Raw genomic sequence first — 18,707 nt, forward strand, 5'->3', positions numbered from 1 at the left:
TTCTGACTATTTAGAAATTTTACTGTGCTTCTCTGTTAATTGTATATTGTCTTTACAAAACCTGCATTTTGTGTTTGAATCTTTTAACACCAGATTTTCCTTTTCTTAGGGAAAGTTAGGTGGCAAGATTTTGACCAGGAAGCTTATGTTGGAGTCACCATGGTCAAAGCTGGCCAAGACCCGTATGCCCGTAATAAGTTTAATCAAGTGGAAAGTGATAAGCTGCGCATGGACAGAAGTGTACCAGATACTAGACATGATCAGTAAGTACCAATTTGCTGCATATATTGGCTTCCTTTAAGTAGCTTTGCCTCTCCCCCCACCCTCACCCCGTTAACCTTTTTAAAGTGGGACTTTCATTCATAGGAGGCCCACATGCCATCTGAAATCATATAGACACATGTTTTCTACCTCATTAGGAACTAAGGCTTGGCTCATTTGGTGGGATCATTGATTAACTAGGTTCAGTGTTGCTACCTTGTTTATTTTTTTGCATGGCATCAGTTTGTCTTCCAAAGCTATGCCTATTTGTCATGTGGCTTCATATCCAAGGTAAACTCCCTTACAAGTTGGCAAAACAAAGTCAGCCCCTTATTTCCCAGTTAGTGGCTTCTTTTAGCCCCCCCTCTAAAACTGTAGTCTTTCTGATATTTACAAAGGATGAAGCCAGTGGAAATGTGGCCTTCTCTAGTTCTAAATGTGATATTTCAGTATTCAAGCTTTACATAATATAATGTAAGAATTGGCCTCTATTTGAACAGAAGCTTTAAAATACTTGAGGGTCTATTGGAACATATAAAATAGACTAAAGATAAAAGTACCTGCCCTGCTATGCATGGGGAAAAAACATTTATATATATATTTTTCCTTCCTGTGTCATGTGTTTAAAAGAGGCCTAGAAATGCATGAAGGTTACCTGCCCCGATTAATTCTGGAGTGGAATAAACAAAGGATTAACAAGGCTTTTCAGTCATACTGCCAGTGAGACTTTTAAGCAGCTTAATTTTATATGGACCCTTTAAATATTTTGAGGATTTGGTTCACTTTAGAAGGCCTATATTCAACTTGGACTATTAAAGCTGATCAAATGAATTGCTTTAGACACAATTTTCTGCTGCCGTTGGTAGGAATTGATTTAAACATAACTGGTGCACCACACTGCTCTTAAGCTACAAGCATTTTGTGATTATTATACTTTTTCAGTTTGACAACTAGTTTTAATGGGATACCGTTGTGCAGATGACTCGCAGCTTGACTTATCCACTGTCGAGGACTGTCGGAGCCATTTAGGATGAGCTTCCTCTTTCGAAGGTCTTCAACCCAATAAAAGTCTGCCTTGCCAAAATGCCACCTCGCACAGAAATGATAACTTAGTACAGCGTGGATCTTGGTAATGGTACCCACCCTGTGGAACGCCTTCCCAGCAGATGTCAAGAAAATAAACAGCTATCTGACTTTTGGAAGACATCTGAAGGCAGCCCTGTATAGGGAAGTTTTTTATGTGTGATGTTTCACTGAAGTTTGCTAGAAGCACCAGAGTGGCTGGGGCAACCCAGTCGGATGGGCAGCATATAAATAAGAAATTATTATAATAATAAGTGGGCAGAGATGATGTGGGAGTTTTGAGTGGTTATAAAAGTTGGTATCCTCTCCATTGTGCCTAGGAACAGAAGTAGACCTTGCACCTATGCAAGGGAATGCTTCAAAAACACAAGTCTTGCAACATAAGGATAACATTTCTACAGAGGCCTATATGACAATTGGTACTCCGTGCCATGTACTCAAATGTCAGCAACATTCAGAATACCACACACATAGAAACATAGAATTGTAGAGTTGGAAGGGACCGTGAGGGTCATGCAGAACAGCCATACAGAACAGCCCCAGAACTCCCACCAGTTCTCAAATCACAATCTTTAACACTGTTCCTGAGCTTATTTTAGCATACGGAATTGCAGTTTATTTTTTACAGCAGCAATTGTTCATCAGACTTTTCTGCCATTGCTCCTCTCCTACAAGATATAATATGGATGCCTGCTGTGAATCTTTCAGTAAGCATCTCTGCTTAGATGGCGCCGCTAAACATAAGAGGTCTAATGCTTGAAATGCTTTGTGTTTCTGTCAAGGTGTCAACGGAAGCAGTGGCGGATAGACTTGCCAGCTACCAGTGTGGTAATCACCTTTCACAATGAGGCACGATCGGCTTTGCTTCGAACAGTTGTCAGGTATTTCTGAGAATAATTTCTTCATCTGCAAGGGGCTGCTCTAATGTGGTGATATATGGTGATAATATGAATTGAAATTCCTCTCTTTTTTTAGTGTTCTCAAGAAAAGCCCGTCACATCTTATCAAGGAAATCATACTCGTAGATGACTACAGTAATGATGGTGAGTACTCATACAGGATTCTGCTCCTGAAGTCACCTCAAGATTAAAATAACATATTGAAATAGTTGTTGAACCTCTAGTGGATTTCTCTCTGGTTGTGGTTGGCCCGTATTTGTCAGGGTCCTACCTAGTCTGTAGCAACCAAAGCTAACACTTTCTTTATGAGGTCATGAATGAAATAGCTTGTTGTTGGCATCCATCCGTCTTGAGAAACAATGGGGTGCACCCCTGGGGTTGTAGAAAAAGCTAACACCCTGCACAAATCCAGAGTGGTGTCCCTAAGGCGGTTGGATGGCACCTTGTACACCTCCATCCAGCAACTCTTGCAGCCAAGCTGGTGCCAAGCATATTGCTCTGCTTTCCTTTGGACTGCATCAACAAGGCCGGGGTGTGTGTGTCTTGTTGTCTGAGCAGCCCAGGACCTCCATACACACTGCCTAGGCTTGCAACCCGGGGAGCTCACTTCAGTGCTGCTAATACAGCAATTTGACTTGTGATCACAAGCAATTGATCTATCTAGTTGCTTGAGCTGAGTTTCCATCTATCTATTTATTTATAGAGGGATTTATATACCTGTAAATCACACAAATGCATCAAATGCATCCATTCTTAAGGAAATCAGCCCTGAGTGCTCACTGGAAGGACAGATAGTGAAGCTGAGGCTCCAGTACTTTGGCCACCTCATGAGAAGAGAAGACTCCCTGGAAAAGACCCTGATGTTGGGAAAGATGGAGGGCACGAGGAGAAGGGGACGACAGAGGACGAGATGGTTAGACAGTGTTCTCGAAGCTACAAACATGAATCTGACCAAACTGCGGGTGGCAGTGGAAGACAGGAGTGCCTGGCGTGCTCTGGTCCATGGGGTCACGAAGAGTCGGACACGACTGAACGACTAAACAACAACAACAAATCACACAACATATCACAGCAGCGTACCTTGAAAAGATGATAATCAAACAATAAAAACATTAAAAAACACTATTTAAAAGAAGAATGTTTAAAAACAAATTTAAGTAGTATTCAGCTGAATTTTTTTACCCATGCTCATAGTTATGTCCTGTAAAGCAGGTTTGCCTCAGAAAAGAAGTTATCAGGTATTTCTTAGCTCCAAAACCTGGGTAGTTGTAGGTCTTTGACTGTTACTCTCCCCATCTGTTTTTTGAGCCAACATGAACAAATGATTAACCAGTTACGCCTTTTTCCACAGCTGAGGATGGTGCGCTCCTTGGTAAAATTGAGAAAGTGCGGATACTTCGAAATGATCGCCGGGAAGGTGAGCGTTTTTTTTTTGAGTGGGAAAAATGTGAAGAATTCCAGGCAGAATTACTTTTGTTATTAGGAAAAACATTCTCTTGTTGCAGGCATGGTACGTAGAGAAATGAAATGCACTGAATAGAGCAGAAGAGGCAGCTATTTAATTTGATAGTCTTTTATTATTCTGTCTTCTGGCTCACTTTATAAATGCTCTCATTTCACAGTACTGGAGGCCTGGAGCCCTTCCTAAATCAACCGCTTCCTAACTATATAGAGGCTTTAGAAGTCAAGTGTGGAAAGCCGTTGGTCTGATTGCTTTGTTCTACTGCCATAAGTTACTGTATTTTTCGCTCTATAAGACGCACCAGACGACAAGACGCACCTAGTTTTTGGAGGAGGAAAACAAGAAAAAAATTATTCTGAATCTCAGAAGCCAGAACAGCAAGAGGGATCGCTACGCAGTGAAAGCAGCAATCCCTCTTGCTATTCTGGCTTCTGGGATAGCTGCGCAGCCTGCATTCGCTCCATAAGACGCACACACATTTCCCCTTACTTTTTAGGAAGGAAAAAGTGAGTCTTATAGAGCAAAAAATACAGTAGTTAGAAAGAATGACTGTTCAGTTGAACCACATTGTCGGTGCTCTTTATGAAAAACTACCGACTAAGTTACAAGCAGTTAGAATCCTGGCCTCCTAGATATCTGCAAAAGATTGTAAACTGCAAGTAGTTAAGCATTCAGAAGTATATGAATTAATGTTTGTATTTTCTTCCCTAATGGTAGGAGATGATTATTGAATCTTGCCTTGTAGGTGTAACATGTATTGTCAGAAAATTAAAAAAAATGTAATTTGTAATACCAGCAGCAATAAAACCATCAGCGGCATTCCAGTAGAATGGAAACTTTCAAAGTCAATGTTAATTTGTTCTTTGTGGATGGCTAGACCACGCTTTGTTCTAATAATAATAATAATAATAATAATAATGTTGTTGTTTATTCTCTCTCCCCCCCCCCCCCCGCATCTGACTGGGTTTCCCCAGCCAGCCTGAGTGGCTCTCAACAAAATATAAAAAAGTTATAAAACATCAATCATTAAAAACATCCCTAAACAGGGCTGCCTTCAGATGTCTTCTAAAAGTCAGATAGTTGTTTATTTCCTTGACATCTGAAGGGAGGGTGTTCCACAGGAAGGGCTCCACTACCGAGAAGGCCCAGAAGGAGTCTTTTCTACCCTAGACTCCTTTGCGAGGAAGGGTGAGCTAGAAATTAAATTAATTTATTGATTACATTTGATAACTGCTGTATTATCTACAAAATTCCTGTAACCGTGCAACATATACCCGAGGAGGCAGTTAAAAGATGGAAGGTATTTCCAGTTCATAGTCAGTAGTGGCACAGTTGCATCTGCAGGAATTTCTGTTACAAAGTTTGAACAAATTCATCATTCAGTGGCAATATTCTAGTGCTCTTATACTCTGTGAAGTTTAAATGATGTTCTTGTGCTGAACTTAAAACTTTTGTTTTCTTTTGGAGTTCATAACATGTATAGATTGCTCACAAAGTAGCTTTAATGAAATGTTTGGCAAGATCAGGTAGAGGCGTAAATAGCATTTCATTATTCACATCTCAATTGATTCCTGAGCTGAAAAAATGCACAGGGTTCTTAAAAAAAAGAAAAGACATGCATAATAATTGCATTATAAGATATTAAAAAGTATATATTGTAAGCTAGCCAAAAATATACAAAACCTTAGCCATTGAGAAACAGAGTAATAAAATCAATAACCTGTCATTAAGAGCTGGATATGATGATTGATTACTACTATCTTATTAACAGATATTTGCAAATATGACGGAGTGAAAGAGAGAAGTATAGTCAGCTGAGGTTAACAGTAAAATTATAATATTGATCCTGACAAATGTATAGATCAGTATACGCCCAAATGCAACACTGACTATTATAAGCTGTATGTTCAAAGGCAGAAAGAGTGGCAAGTTATTCAGACCACTGGGTAGTGAGAGGTGGGTTAAGGCACTGTGTTGTTGGGTTCGCGCATAAAAATTATAATAGCTCCTAAGTTAAGGAGATAGTCAGCTTTCAGAATTGCTGTTGGATCATAATAAACATCTCTGAGAGAGCAGTATAAAAAAAATAAATCTGGAGAATATGATCAGAAGAAAAGTTTTCCACTGGGCAAATGAAACAAAAAGATGGGAGGGAGTTGAAAAGTTCAAGAGGTAGTACCTCCAGGAGAGTGTTTTTGAAGAGATTTGTTGAACATGAAATGTGCAAGTAATTTTAAATTATATAATTTACCTTTTCTAAGTTTTCCTTTATTTCTTACTGCAGTATTCCCCCCCGTATATTCTCTATTTCTGAAACATGAGCATCATTTTGAGTACCGGTGGTTATCTGTTAATAATGTGACTTCTTATTTATCCCAGATACCTTCCTTGTATAGTTATCATGACCTTATACTACCAAAATATATTAAAAAATAATTTAAACTGGAGTTGATTTACAAAACATCCCATTGGTTTTGTTTAAACTGTGTGGTCTATACAATTTTTAACAGCTCATTAGTAGTGTTGTTCCCAGAGGCGTGAAGAGGGTTAAGGTTGTGAATATCTCAGCGTAAATTATTCTAAAATGTTCTTCCTATTATCAGTTTTATAGCAGAGAAGGACTGCCTAACACATAAGAATTAGAGCTAGAAAGTAATGAGGATTGCACTAGAATGTGTGATTACATCTAATTACTACATCATGGATGTTTGTAGTCTTTTCAGTCTTTATATGAAGTGATGCACACATGGGTAGCTTATTAGATGAACAAAGCACAATACGGTGTAGAGAGAAATAAGCAAATTAAAAATTCAAACTGCAATGCACAAACTTCTGTGTGAGGCTTGCAAGGCTATCTATCACACACTTTGGATGAATGTAAAAATGGAAACACTGTAAGATATCAAGGCTTATGTGTTTGCTGCAAGTTTTCCCCTTCCTCCTGTGTTAAGTGCTTCCAAGTAAAGTAGTGATGGGCAACATTTCACTTTAGGTTAGTTTAGAGCTGGACTCAGCAGATAGAACTGTTTCTCCCAAGCAAACTAATAATTATGTTAATTCAGAGCTCAGTTGGGGCTATGCTGTGCTCCTGTTTACATCCCTGGAAGTACAGCACTCTCTGATTCCCCAAATTCTTCCCCCCACAGTCCCCTTATTATGGCGACTACAGCGTACCACTTCAGGAGCAATGATAACGACGTGGAGGAAGGGAGATGCTCTCTTTCCTCCATGGTGCTTGGAATTTAGAATGCTGCTGCTGCAGCAGCAACATCCTGGGTACCAGGGATGCTGGGGAAATTATGTTTCATAATGTCCTTAGTGCTTAGGAACTTGCTACAGCGACACTCCTAATTTTCAGGCACCGTGATGTGAAGAGGGGAGACTTCCCTCATTCCGCTGCAACCTCTGGATACGCACGGTGGTTAGGATGCGGGAAGTTGTTGGCCCAGTTTGGAATACTGGCACAAGTCCATCCGCAAACACACCAGATTCATGTTTCACACCAGGCAGTTGTGAATCTCAGTAACGTGATAATAGGAAAGCCGAGTGTGATTGTATTAGTCACAAGAGAAGTTTATTAGGATCTGGTCTAATGGGCTGTTTAGCTCACTGTCCTGTCACCCAACAACAGCCACTGCTAGATGTTGTAGAAGGTGTAAGTATAGCAGGATGATAAGTAAACTCAATTGTTTTGCCTTTTGTCAGTAGTCTGATTCTTTTTGAACTGAATTACTAAACTGATGGAATAGTGAGCAACAAAAAAAGAAAGAAAAGAAATTGGCTAATATGTGGTTTTGATTTTCAGGTTTGATGCGCTCTCGTGTCCGAGGGGCAGATGCAGCACAGGCGAAAGTCCTGACGTTCTTGGATAGTCATTGTGAATGCAACGAGCACTGGCTGGAGCCTCTTCTAGAGAGAGTAGCTGAGGTTTGTTATGAGGAACATAGACCACTTGACTCATAAACACTGTTTTGTTTGAATTTTGTGGTGCTTAAAATCATTTGTAGTGGCTGTTCTCAATCTGCATCTCATTTCAAACCGCTCTTCCAAAAAAATTCCCAGTGTACTAACTAGCATGCCAATTTGATACAAAGAGTTGTGAACTCCTGATTTCATCCATGGATAGTGGTTTTCTACTGTATTGTGAACAGCCCTGTGATCCTAACTCGATGAAGGGTGGTCTGTAAATGAACCAAATAAATGAATGAAACGAAATTTGAAAAAGTAGTATTTCAGGCAGGGAGATTTGTACACTTTGCCCCTCACATGATTAGAGCAGAATTGTTTGTAAATAATCATTGATTTAAAATAAAGAATTCCTGAGGGTAGTTCTTGGTTTAGTAGGACACACAATTAAACCTAGCAATAGTTGACATGCCAGCCAACAATTGATTTGACCTCAATTCTGTTAGGTATTAGGAAAGTGTTTGGAAACAGTGGTCGTATCACAGCGCCATGTTACTATAGCACAGTTACACTTGGGATACACGCTTAACCCATATCAAGAAGCATACCATAAGACTGGGAAAATTGCAGAAAAGCAACCAGTGAACAAGGGTTTGGAGGTTCTTTCCAAGAAAATGTAGTCAAATTCCTTTGTGTTATGCATTATTGTAAAGCTGATTGTTTTAACAGCAGGCAAGTTTTGTCACTTCTGTTTGGTGTTACTTTGAATTCAGGAAATTTTTATATTATAATCAGCTATTGTTACAGACAGTTTGGAAATGGTTTACTTAATAACTGGCAATGATACTGGCAAACGTTATACAGTGGTACCTCGGTTTTCGAATGTAATCCATTCTGGAAGACTGAAGACCAAGCTGAAAAATACAGAAAAAGATGGGTTAGAGAGGCAAGTAAGGAAAAGGGACAAGGACTCAATGGAAGCAGAGGGAAGGGGGCCATGGAGCGAAGAAGAAAGAGGCAGGTCATAGGAGTCAGAGCAAGAAATGGAGGGCGGAGAAGATAGAGGCAGAAGTGAATAGTTGTGTGTGTTGTACACAGGATCTTTAGCACTTCCTTGCTTTTTCTTGCCTGCTTGGCGATCATGCACAGCCTAGACACAGAGGAATAAGCCCCCACTCTTTCTCACAGGGCTCCCTGTGCCCCACAGCTACCTGGGGGTTCCTCTTGGTTGCCTTCTAACCTCCCTGGCACACATTTTATTGAGAAATAGCTGCAGGGTTCCACAATTAGCTCCCCTCTGCTTTCCTGAACACACCCAAACAGGTTGGACTGTTCCTTTCCTTGTCTCCTGGCCCATTTTATTTGGTGCCATCCCACTGTGTTGCCCTTGCCCTTCCCCAGATCCTCATGATCCTCCTACCAGCTTGATTATTGGCCTTGGATGGGGGGGGGGGGGATTACATTCAAGTCCCTGCTCAGATCCAAGGCTCACTTGAGGGTTCTTGATCAACTCATCTGCCTAACCTCCCTCCAACAGATGCATTAGAGGTTAAACACTTCTTATAGGAAAGATAGGATACCAGTAAATTTTGGTGTCCTATCTTTGATGGCAGGTGCTATCGAGTTCAGCTTTGAGACTAGTGCAGGACCAGGCCTGCACAAATTACTGTTGCTTGCCATGTGAATAGTGCCTTCAGTATCCAGGTCTACTTTTCACATAAATAAAGTATAGAATGAACAATGGGGCTTGAAGACATAAGGAAAACTTAATTATAGAGAAATATTTTCTAGCAAATACATTTCAAGGGAGGGATAATCAGAAAAGTAGATTGCCTTTGTATGGATTTTGTGACAATTTCCATCCATTTCAAAAAGTGTTAACGACTTTCCGTCTCTGAATATTTTACACTGACTCCACCCCCCTCCAAATATTTATTTTAGGACAAGACCCGAGTTGTGTCTCCTATAATTGATGTGATTAATATGGACAACTTCCAGTATGTGGGAGCATCGGCTGATTTAAAAGGAGGTATGTACCTTCACTGGAATATAGGATCTTCCCAAGACCCCTAAATGTGAACACACCAAAGCATCTCAACACACAACACACAGCTGAAATTGTAGAAAGAGTTGGGGTGTTCTTGCTGAATCTGGTCTTTTATGGCATAGTTTTGAATGAATACCTGTTAAGGTTTTTTTTGGTTTTTTTAAAGAAATGTTACTTTCTGAATTGAAAAATCTGATAGAAATGGCAGATCTTTATAATGACTTCCCAAAAATGTAAGTCTATACTTAAGCCATGAAAACAGAAGTGTTCAGGGGATATAAAGTGGTCTCTTTCTACCTCAAGTTTAACTCCATATATACCAGAGTAGCATGCATGGAAACAGAATATACGATGCCTAGTTCTTTTGCTATTACTTTCTCTCTGTTAGTTGTTTTTAAATGTTGCATTTGTATGAACTACATTTGTGTGAAGTTTATTGCTGTAATTAGCTTTGGAGATCTTTTGGAGAAAGCAACAAATAAAATAACAAGAAGAACAAGCAGAATGTTCAGTATATCCCCACGCCTCTTAAGAGGGCTTCTGTAAATCTGAAACAGTTATTTTATAGTCCTGATCAGCCTTTACAAGGGCTGATTTGGATTTCGGGAAAGGGAAAAGGGAACAGAAAAGCCCTTTCTCTTCCCTTCCCATATCCTTGAGGCCTTCTCCTCAAAACCATTCACGTCTACTAGTTTCAGATAATTATTATGAGCAGGCGATTTTGACTTAATTTCATTATGAAAGGGGGAGAGACTTCTTTATGGTGTTGTCCATTTTAGCTGTACAAATCATCTCGGTACACAATTTCCATTTAGCCTTAAAGTAGGTGGAACTTGTTTGATCAAATTGGGCTGATGCATCCATGTCAGATTATACTTTCCTTAATCCTGCCAGCCCTTCAAGATATCTTAGGCTCAATGTTTCTCGTTCTTGCTCCAGAAGAGCCCCCTAATGCCTGTTCTCGTGCATACAACTTCTGGCTCAATAATAGCTGGGAAGCAGTTGCATGTATTCTTCTGTTTGGATTAAGAACATTCTGTGCCCCCTAATGTATTGCTATTTGAAAAAGCATTTCAGTGATCACAACACTACAATTAGTGCTGTGTAAAATTAGTATGCAAAATGCTTCTCAGATGAAGGATCTAAGGACAATGAAAGTAAGTTGAGCTTGTATCTTAATTGGTATATTGCTTCTGATAGTCTACAGATCTGCTAAGCAGAGGAGGGCATATGAATAAGAACAGCACATGTATACACATGTAGAAGAAACAGTTGAGACTCATTTTGCTTCTATCATACTAATTAGCCTATTATGCACATTTTACCATTGGACTTCATTTTCAGCTGAAATTCAGTGAATTATTCTGACACTTCTAACCAATTTCCAGTCCCCTTGTGTATAGTCTAGCAAGATAAGCAGAGTCCCTTAGCCTTAGGGAAATAAAATGGCTTCTTGTACAAAGTCTCAAATTACAGAAAAATATTAAAGTTCTTCTGGACGGTGTTTAGGTATGACTTGGGAAATACATATTCCAAAAGTATGCCGCTTTCCTTCTGGGGAAAATAAAATAATTATTCATCAAAGGAAAGTTTGGGAATGCATAATTGTCTAACTTTTTAGGTGTCAGATATCCCGCAATTACAAAAGGATTATAAATTACACTGTTGTGGCACATTCAGAATATTCATTATTGCAATCATCTGGGGTAACAAGAATATCTGTCTCTCCTGTATTACATTTAAATTGTGCTTTCCCACCCAGGAGAACAAGTTGAAGAACATGGTTCTTCCCCTCCCTACTTAACTTCACAACAACCCTTTGAAGTAGGCTAGGCTGAGAGTGTGTGGCTGGCCCAAGGTCAATCTGGGGATTTCAACTTGGGTCTTCACAATCCTAGCCCTACACTGTAATCACTGATTCTTCATTAGAAGAAGCTTGTCTGTAAGCGCCATATCAGCAGATTTTCTGTAACAGCTAACAGCACATGTGGCCCTGGAGTTATGGTTAGTAGTTGCAAGCTATTTGCAAGCTCCTAACCATAACTCCAGTAGTTATGGTTGCAAGCTATTTCTGACGGTTTTTGCAGAGCAGTGGGAATAATTTACGTCTCACAACTATTGTCCTAATTTAGCATTAGTAAGTGAACAAATACACAGGGAAAAGTAGCCTTAATTTCATTCTGATTTCCCCTAGCTCAGCCAGAGCGGAGACAGCGGTCTCGCTTGCGCATCCCAGTAATGGGCTCTGATCTTGGTCACTTTGGCCCTCTAAGTGCACACAGGGAGGAACAGACAAGCCAGGACCTCTGTATAACATTACATCTTAACCTGGAATTGTTACCTTAGTCTGTAGCCGTTATTTGTTCTTGGCTCGCTTTGTTACAGCAAAACAACACGGTCCCCGATTCATTCATAACACTGTTTCCTCTCTGAATCAGCAGAGAGGAAATAAACAACCCCAAAAGATGCATTTGTTGTTAAACCCTTAGCTGTTGTTTACATGTTATGGTTCCACGTTATGTGAATGAGCTGAAAATTTCATGCATTCTTCCTGTTCTTTCATTCTCCTACACAACAGGACTTCCACACTTTAATTTAACTTTAGAACCCTTGCCTGTCATTACATGCAAATGAGAAACCATAGATTAAAGCAAAATTTGGTCTGTTTTAAACCATGGGTCCAAAAACTAAAAGAAACGAAATGTTGTAATATCCGGTCTGCACTTTTGTAACTTTTTCTTTTCCCTCCCCACCTCCCCACTGCCTCTTAGGCTTCGACTGGAATTTGGTATTCAAGTGGGATTACATGACACCTGAGCAAAGAAGAGCACGGCAAGGAAACCCAGTTGCTCCCATAAAGTATGTTCCTGCCACCACCCTTCCCCTCACAAAACAATGTTGTGGTTCTTAGTAAGTGCAACTTTGAGTTACCATCTCCCCAGGTTATGCTTGGCAGACTGCTCTTGAATTACTTTGCACATCACAAACTCTAAATGCAGGAGGAAACTCTTGCAAATTAAAGTCTCAACTTGAAATATGGCAGGCTGGTACTTGAAGTCAAATATTGCTCACTGTGTATTAAATACCAGAGCTTTGCTGTGGTAGTGATATTGAGTCATCTGAGACTTACCATTGGAAAACATAACCTTCCGTTTAAGGTGAGGTTGAACTGCCCGCAAGGAAGGAGAAATTGAAAACTGTTTTATGAAGCTTAGTGATTTTCTGTTGTGCACAACATACCAAGAAAGCAATATAGAAAATTAGTTAATACAAGACTCCTTAAACAGTAGGGGCTCACAAAACGGATAGCATACTAATTTAATTCATTCTTTAGTTGCTGCTTTACCCAAATAGCATAAAGTGAGCATACAAATTATTCTTGTGTACACAGTTTGATTCTTATTACTATTGAACTTTCAAACGATTAACTTCTAAACCAAGGATGGCTAACCTGTGAGCAATCTCTGGCCTCCCAGAAGGGTTTCTGGTGGGTCTTTGGGGACCCCCTCAATTTTTGCAGCTTTTTTATTATTATTATAATGACACTGAGACTGTGTTCCATGGGTGTTTGGCTGTTTGTGTTTTGTTGTTTGGCAGGGCTGATTTTTCTTTGTGCGGTTACTGCAAGAGGCAGCTGCCACTTCCTTTATTAAGAGCTCCTTCCTCTTTAAGGGAGCCGCTGCAATGCTTAGCATCCTTTGTGCCAATGCCTAATGAATGAAGACATATGTCTGTTCCCTAGAGTAGCAGTCATTGGCTCTTGCTGGGCAGGATGAGCAGATATGGTTATCTAGCTCAAAAAGAGAGATTTGCTATGATCTTGCGATGGATTGCTGGTGGTGCATCCTTCCTTTCCTTTTCCCTTGTCAGCCCCTTCCAGGAAGGGAGCAGCACTCTGAAGCAAACAAAACGTAACACAGTCAACATATCACCCATTAGCCTTCTAAGGATGAGCTTCTCCCTTCCCTTGCATTCCTCACCAACTGACTGCAGGGAGGAAGAGAAGATGCAAGTTTGGAATGAGGGTGGAGCCAGGCTGCTGAGACTGGTCCCAGCTGCACTTTGCATCTCCTTGGGTGTTGGGTTGAAATAAACGACAGACGAGTGACAAGTGTCATATGGGAGGCATCTCTCAAGCATGTCTCGGAGAGTCCCTTTTATTGAATATTACAGCATTGCCACATATGTGCATGTTGCTGATTGGTTGACACAAATCATACGCAAGGGTTGCATATAGGCATTAATTATCAATAGATTAAAGGTTGGGAAAGAGAACACAGAATTGGACAGGTATGAAAACCTCCCTATTAAATTATTACTAGTGATTTATATACTCCTTATTAAACTATTACTAGTGATTGATATAGCAAAACTTAAAAGGGCATAACCATCGCATTCATAGATGTGGTCAACCATGCATTAAGAACAGGTCAGGGTACGATGTTTCATGAACTCAATGTGAACTGAACATTCTAGGGTGGGTGAGCAAAGAATGCTTCAGCTCAGAGCGGTTTGTCAAACTCATGTGCAGAAGCAAAACCTCCCATCACTTGGGATTAAAAAAATAAATAAATCCAAAAAAGGAAAGGTTGAACGTGCAAAGTGCAGTCCATGTGGTTGCTGCTTTGATTCCCCCCCCCCCCGGCAAGGTGTTTTCCCAGCTTGACTCCCCTCCCATCTCAATTTGTGCCTGATACTGGCAAGTTTGGTTTTTGTTTTCAGTTTAACATGTTTACAAAAACAGGATTCATTTTTAGCTTGGTGTGGTTGAGTGCCCCACACCCACCCACCACCAGAAATAAAATGGCAGCAGTCTGAACTTTACATGGGAAATGAGAGCAGCCTCTGTGGTGTGTGGTTTGCGTGAGTTGGTGTGAGGATTGTGTGGGAGAGCAAGAGAGGGCTGTTCACACCCACTTTGGCCACACCATGGTATGTACCCTTCAGAGGGCTGGCCAGGGGTGAATATATAGCCCTTGGGCCAAGAAACGGTTAGCCACCCCGTTTTAAACTGTTGCACTGTGTGTGTTCCATGCAGATCCTAAATTTAGTTCTCTGCATAGAACTCTCTTTCACGGGAGATCTGCTGTCACTTTAAATTAATGTAAATTTCTTTTCCTTCAGAATGATACTCTTACAAGTTGGCAGGGGATCTCTTACAATTCCAGTGGTCAGAGGTGTGGGATTTGTGTGCCACATAAGTTGTTATCCCTCCCCATGAACACAAGAAGCAGAATAACCAAATGTACATAACTCATATCTAAGGCGAAGAATGTTTTGAGCAGAATATGCATTATCCTGAATTTAAATCGATAAATGGGATAGATTTGTATGTTGGTTTGTAAAATACTTAAAGAACTTCAGAGGGCAAAGAGTTGTATTTTCACATATCTTAAGCTTTAACTTGCTCTAGAGCACATCATACTAATTTATGATAATATGCAGGAGCAGGAAGGAGCCTTAACAAGCCTTGGACTCGCACACTTCTCCCCCACTTCTCTCTGCACAGTCCAAAGGAAGACTGTAGTAGAATTCACTTTCAGTTTGAATTTCAGCTTCTTGTATAATCTGAACTAGGGATCCTAGTTTCTGACTGCTTATGGTCTGTTTCAGAACAAGCGTGCAGATAACATTTTTCAATTTCTAGGAATAGCCACATCTACCGTATTTCCCCTTCATTTTTGGAGGGGGAAAAGTGCGTCCTATAGGGCGAATGCAGGCTTTCGCTGAAGCCTGGAGAGCGAGAGGGGTTGATGCGCACCGACCCCTCTCGCTCTCCAGGCTCCAGGAAGCTATCCGCAAGCCTTGGGAGCCCGGCAGGAGTTCCCGGCGTGCTCCCAAGGCTTGCGGACAGCAGCAGCGCGCCCTGGGTTTCAGGCAGATATCCGCAAGCCTGGGGAGCCCTCCGGGAGTTCCCACCGGGCTCCCAAGGCTTGCGGATAGCAGCCTGTTCTGGGAGCTGGGGTCGGGGGAAGCTTGGGCTTCCCCCGCCCCAGCCCCACGCCTGGTGGGGAAACAAAAAATTTTTCTTTATCCCCCCCCCCCCCCCAAAAAAAAACCTAGGTGCGCCCTATGGGCCGGTGCGCCCTATAGGGCGAAAAATATGGTACTTCCAAAAAATCTGAGAAATGGTTATCCAGGAATCAGTTTTAACCGCATTAGTTACGTGATAACATGTTTCAGAGCGGTAGCATGTTCAGATAGCTAGAACTGAGCAAAATGGCCTATTTAAGGTATGAACAGAAAATGCTTTGTTGAAGAGCCTTCGTATCCGATTATCCTGTGCCAGTATGTAATGTTCAGTTTCCCTCTTTTATCCCTCCTGTCTCTTTAGAACACCAATGATAGCTGGTGGACTCTTTGTGATGGACAAATTTTATTTTGAAGAGCTGGGAAAATATGATATGATGATGGATGTATGGGGTGGAGAAAATCTAGGTAAGAATCTTTCTGCATAGAATTCTCTCTTGAAGAAAAGCAAATTATACTGTAACCTAATTTTTGTGAGTTCATGGCCTTCAGTTCACTGTCTGGAGTGGGTTAAAATGACAGCTAATACTTTAAGTGGATTATTGGCAAAAAATCAGCCACAACAGGGCTGCATTCTAAAATTAGAGCTTTATGTTGAAAAATAAAAGCTGAGAGGACTTCTTTGTACAAGGGAGAAGCAGACAAAAACTAAAGGGATTTTAGCCTTTAAACAAGTCATGCATAATTTGGAAACACCATTCTGTGTTAATTAAAATGTTGCAAAATTGTGTCATTTAGCAGGGTTTTAAAAACATTCCACACTTTTTAAAACTTAAAGTTGGGCACGCACAGTTCATGGGTTTAATTTTCTAGTGAATACTTTAAGGAATCTATTGTAAAGTCATTACTTGAGGGATGAGCTAATTAATTTTGATTATCATTCCTAGTAGACACTTGGCACCTTAGCCGAAGATGGATTGTGATTTTATAGTTCTATTACACCGTCAAATATTGATTCCCCCCCTCCCATGCTAGCACTTTAGTTATTGGTCCTTATTTCAAGGTGTTAATGTAAAAGTCAAGAAATACGAATGTTCACATAGTTATGGTGGCGTATTGAGTGTTGAAATTTAAACATTTTTAATTACCTAATTGTAAGTACAAAAAGTACTTCTTTCTCTGGGTGGGCATTTTAAATAATTTGTACTGATGACATAAGTTTGTCCTGCTTGCTGCATTAGAAAAGAAAGGGAGTAAATTAACTTGATCCAAAATGGGAATTTGAGAGGTGAAGTAGCAGGTTTGCCATAAGTGCTGACATGAGGGGCACATAAAAATAGCGCAGGGTAGAAAGAACTGGAACAAAAGTAGCCATTTTGTTCTTATTGATTCTGAGGGAAGTGGCTGCCATCTACATTGCTGTAGTATGTAAGAATATAGAAACCACGTGGGAGAGACGAGCTTGATTCTTGCACAGATATGTCCCACCACCCCTGACATTGATGTGTTTCTTATCATTCATTCTTGCTCTTCTAGTGTGATGTTGCTTCAGTGTGCACAAATTGCTGAAGCAAAATGGGATAATAACCTCAGAGGACTAGGCACTGCTTCCATAGCCTACAAATCCATATTAGAGGACAAAAAAAGGGAAGAAAATAAATGGGAAATGTTGATTCAGATATTCCTGCACATTTGTGCATGCACAGCCCCTCTCCCATCACAGTATTTCCTTTTGTCAATCAAGTAATGAAAACTCTCCCAACTCCCTTTTGTCAGGATGCAAGAAAATCCCGAGAAATTTCCACGGATTAAAAATATACATACTGTGCATGCGTTGTGGGCAGTGGGAATGTTTGGAGGAGCAGAGAACTAACTATTTCTGCATTCTTTTCTTCTTCTTCTTTATTATCTATTGCTTGTTTCCCAATGACAGAGATTTCATTCCGTGTTTGGCAGTGCGGAGGGAGCCTAGAAATAATTCCATGCAGCAGAGTTGGCCACGTGTTCCGAAAACAACACCCTTATACCTTCCCAGGAGGAAGTGGTACCGTTTTTGCAAGGTAACGGTCAAGAGGTTGCTTTAAGTAAACCAATGGAACCAAAGATGATTAGCTTATAATTAGCTGGCTGAGCTCTTTATCAAAGAGTAAAATGCTATTGAGGCTTTTAAAAAGTCTTTGCAGCTGAAACTACTGTCAGAATAACTAAATGAGCTAACCTTTAGCAAACATTGGTGTGGGGCAAAAATTCTGAGCTACACTGGTGGTATAGTTTTTCTCCTTCAAAGACCAATGACATCAGTCGAAAAGGTTGTTGAAGAAAGTAACCATATTATAGAAAAGTGCTGGGATACAAAATCAATTTAGGGAATTCCGATATTACCAATATCGATGATCAAACCAACCAACCATTGAAAATGTGACAAGTCCTAATTGTAGTTAGAAGGCTTAGGGGTTGATCTCACTGATACAGCAAATCTTTTAGAAGTTAATTTCAGGCCAGTGTAGAAAAAGCAAAGCTGAACATGACTAGTTAGGCCTACCTAGCTACCATGTTCATAGTTAGGAAGGGCAGTAGTCAGAAAAATGAAAGTATATTGCCAAATATTTGTGTAAGTACTTCCACCAATAATCTTTATTTTATTGCCTGTTAAGATAAAATAGAAGGTTTTGAATAAATTCCAGTGAGCATGAATCAATACATATTGAATTAATAAAGGTCTTTGGATTTCAGCATGTTTCTATGGCAACGAGAAAAAATTGGGAGTCAAAATGTAGCCGAATATGTCAGAGTTGTTAGTATAAAAGAGGAAGACTGCACATATGCCCATATTTGGTATCAAGGTCCTTGGGTTAGCCAACACTGATCAGATGCTAAGTGTATCAGAAGTATAGTAGGACATGAGATCAAAATGAATCCTCAAACAATATTACTGGGAGCAATAAAAAGACAAATTGGAAAGGAACATGTCGTGCTACTTGTGAACATGTTAACCTCAAAATGTATCTTACTGACAACAGCACAGAAATCAGTTTTTCTACAAACGCTTGGTCAATGGAGAAGGAAGATCATCATTTTC

The 18,707-nt window shown here is 40.3% G+C and overlaps 1 protein-coding gene across 1 annotated transcript in view; it reads left to right on the forward strand.

Annotated features, from left to right (window-relative positions):
* Nucleotides 1-18,707, forward strand: part of GALNT2 (polypeptide N-acetylgalactosaminyltransferase 2) — a 67,062-nt gene that overhangs the window by 38,168 nt on the left and 10,187 nt on the right. The window contains exons 3-11 of the mRNA XM_083433635.1: nt 110-263; nt 2,127-2,225; nt 2,320-2,387; nt 3,595-3,660; nt 7,511-7,632; nt 9,553-9,640; nt 12,430-12,517; nt 15,993-16,096; nt 17,562-17,688. Of these exons, the coding sequence (XP_083289761.1) occupies nt 110-263; nt 2,127-2,225; nt 2,320-2,387; nt 3,595-3,660; nt 7,511-7,632; nt 9,553-9,640; nt 12,430-12,517; nt 15,993-16,096; nt 17,562-17,688 (916 nt within the window). The remainder of the gene's footprint in view (nt 1-109; nt 264-2,126; nt 2,226-2,319; nt 2,388-3,594; nt 3,661-7,510; nt 7,633-9,552; nt 9,641-12,429; nt 12,518-15,992; nt 16,097-17,561; nt 17,689-18,707) is intronic.

The sequence above is a fragment of the Podarcis tiliguerta genome (genome assembly GCF_965153285.1).
Source record: "Podarcis tiliguerta genome assembly, chromosome: 3".
Classification (NCBI taxonomy): domain Eukaryota; kingdom Metazoa; phylum Chordata; class Lepidosauria; order Squamata; family Lacertidae; genus Podarcis; species Podarcis tiliguerta.